General features: G+C 40.1%; 1 protein-coding gene across 1 annotated transcript in view; it reads right to left on the minus strand.

Annotated features, from left to right (window-relative positions):
• POLR3B (RNA polymerase III subunit B) overlaps positions 1–2,460 on the minus strand; it is a 140,289-nt gene that overhangs the window by 98,769 nt on the left and 39,060 nt on the right. Inside the window, exons 11-12 of the mRNA XM_004700331.2 lie at positions 1,050–1,169; positions 221–355 (exon numbers count right to left, since the gene is read on the minus strand). Coding sequence (XP_004700388.1) covers positions 221–355; positions 1,050–1,169 — 255 coding nt within the window. The remainder of the gene's footprint in view (positions 1–220; positions 356–1,049; positions 1,170–2,460) is intronic.

Consider the following 2,460-nt stretch of genomic DNA (forward strand, 5'->3'; position numbering starts at 1 on the left):
TGATCAAGGGTTCGTGAGGGACAGGGGCATGGGGAGGGAGGGGGAAAATGAGGAGCTGAATACCATGGGCTCAAGTAGAAAAAAAATGTTTTGAGAATGATGATGGCAACAAATGTACAAATGTGCATGATACACTGGATGTATGTATGGATTGTGATAAGAGTAATAAAATGATTTTAAAAAGAATATATATATTTCTAATACAAAATAATTAAATCACCTGTCCTGCCAATTCCAACCGTTTGTTGCCATAATAGTCTCTGTCATCAACTTTATTATCTCCTTGGGCAAGGATCACTCTGCGCACCATCACTGCGGTGTAGATACACTTGGCTCGGAAGTTAAATTCCTTAACCTGTAATTCAAAAGTAGAGGACAGATGTGAGACAAAACACATTCAAAATTTAAGGTGCCTCAAGAAAAGAGTCAACAGTTTAATACTTACATAAGAAAATAGTGACTTTCCACATTCAAAGAAATTCAACTTTATAAGATCCTTGAGGGTTGAGATCATGCCTTTTCATCTATCTTAAGGACCTGTGGTCACTTTTCTTCAAACGATAGGCTCCTGTCACTGCTTTCTCTTTATGTATGTTCATGCCACTCATAAATGGTAGAGTTCACCATCTACTTTTATCTGGGTCCCTTTGATTGTTTGACCAGAGAGCACAACAGGAATGATGCAATGCCAATTCAAGGGCACCAACTGTTTCCACTTCCTGTTTCCGAGACTAAGCCCTGAGAGGCCACATAAGAAGGCCAGGGCACTCTGTTTTGAAGATAGCCAGCCTCCTCTTTCTCCTTCAGAGCAGCTGGTGGGTTTGAATGTTGAAATTACCAGGCCAACATCTAACCCACCGCACCACCAAAGATCCTTAAACTACGGATAATGGAAGATAATTTCCAGAAGGGCAGTATAGTCTTCCTTAGGATTCTCTTTTCCTAAGGAAGTGCACTTTATACACTATAAACTCTTAGTCTCAGTTCTTTTCCAGAAATTCACGGACCCCACAATCATTTTCATTTGAAAATACAAAGGTCTTACTCACAGGCACATGGGTCAGAATGGTCGAAGCCAGGAGCTCTCTTGCTTCCTCTATTTTGGTTTTCTTTGGTCCACCGCCCCACATCCTTTGCCTTCTCACTTTGTTCCCTATGTATTTCAATGCCTGTAAACAACGGAATATGTGAATGTTCATCAAGTCTGCACGGCTTCAGAGATCACTTATTAAGCAGCTACCCCTATATAACACTGTAAGCGAAAGAAACCAGCAAGACAGAAGGGGAGCAATGCTGGTTTCACAGAAGGCTTTATTTGGGTAGTCAAACAACAAACAACAGTTTCCATGAGCCAAAGACAAAAAAACAGCATGACACAATATAAAACACGGCTATAGTATAGTCTTGTTTTCTTCATAGAAAATTGATGCATGATCATTATAGAAAGCATAGGTAAGTAAAAAGTACACAGGAAAAGCAGCTGCCTCCCCTCCACTCAGAATCACAGTAAACATCTGGGGCTGCATTTTCTCCCCTTAAAAAAGAATCGTATCACGTAACCCTTCTAAACTAAACGTAAAGCTACAGGTCATTGCTGAGAAAAAAGAAATGAAAAAGCACGTTATCTGAGGGTTCTGTGATGTTCATGGACTGGGAGCAGCAGTACTGTTAAAATGACTTACTGTTAAAACATTGTTAAAATTCTCTCCATATCGGCCAATGGGTTCATCCTTAATCATTAATTCTACTCCTGGTGACTTTTATATAAAAATTGACAGGTTCTGATATAATCCCTATGTAAATATAAAGCACCTGGTTTAACTGAAACCATCTTTAAATATTTAACTATAAATCCAAACTTACACAATTAATATTTTTATAAAAAGGCCAAAGCAATTCAATGGGAGAAGGGAATGACTTTTTAACAATCTGTGTCGAAACACTGAGATATCTGTAAGTAAAAAGTTAACCGTGACCCCTATGCCTCACACCAAACTGGGGGGAAAAATGGATTTTAGACTGAAATGTGAAAACAGAAACAAAAAAGCTTCTAGAAGAAAACATAGGAGAGTATATCCTTGGCCTTGAAGTATGCGAAGACAGATTTTACTGGACACACAATCACCACACAAGACACACAGCACAAATATTCATGGCAATTGGAGTCTCTAAGAAGTAAAGAATGTGAATAGGGAAATGAAAGTGAGAAAGGGTTTGTAACAAATCTGACAAAAGGGACGGAGAACCAGGGTACATTGCAAATCCGGCTAGACCAGAGGATGTACATTGTACAGATAGCAACTGGAAACACAGGGAATCCAGGATAGATGACTCCTTCAGGACCAGCGGTGAGAGGGGCGAGGCCTGGAGGGTGAAGGGAATGCGGGGTAGAAGCGGGGAACCAATTACAAGAATCTAAGTATAGCCTCCTCCCTGGGGAATGGACAGCAGAGAAGAGGG

This window comes from Echinops telfairi, unplaced genomic scaffold (assembly GCF_000313985.2).
Source record: "Echinops telfairi isolate 266 unplaced genomic scaffold, ASM31398v2 ScPeMD7_2;HRSCAF=8, whole genome shotgun sequence".
Lineage (NCBI taxonomy): Eukaryota > Metazoa > Chordata > Mammalia > Afrosoricida > Tenrecidae > Echinops > Echinops telfairi.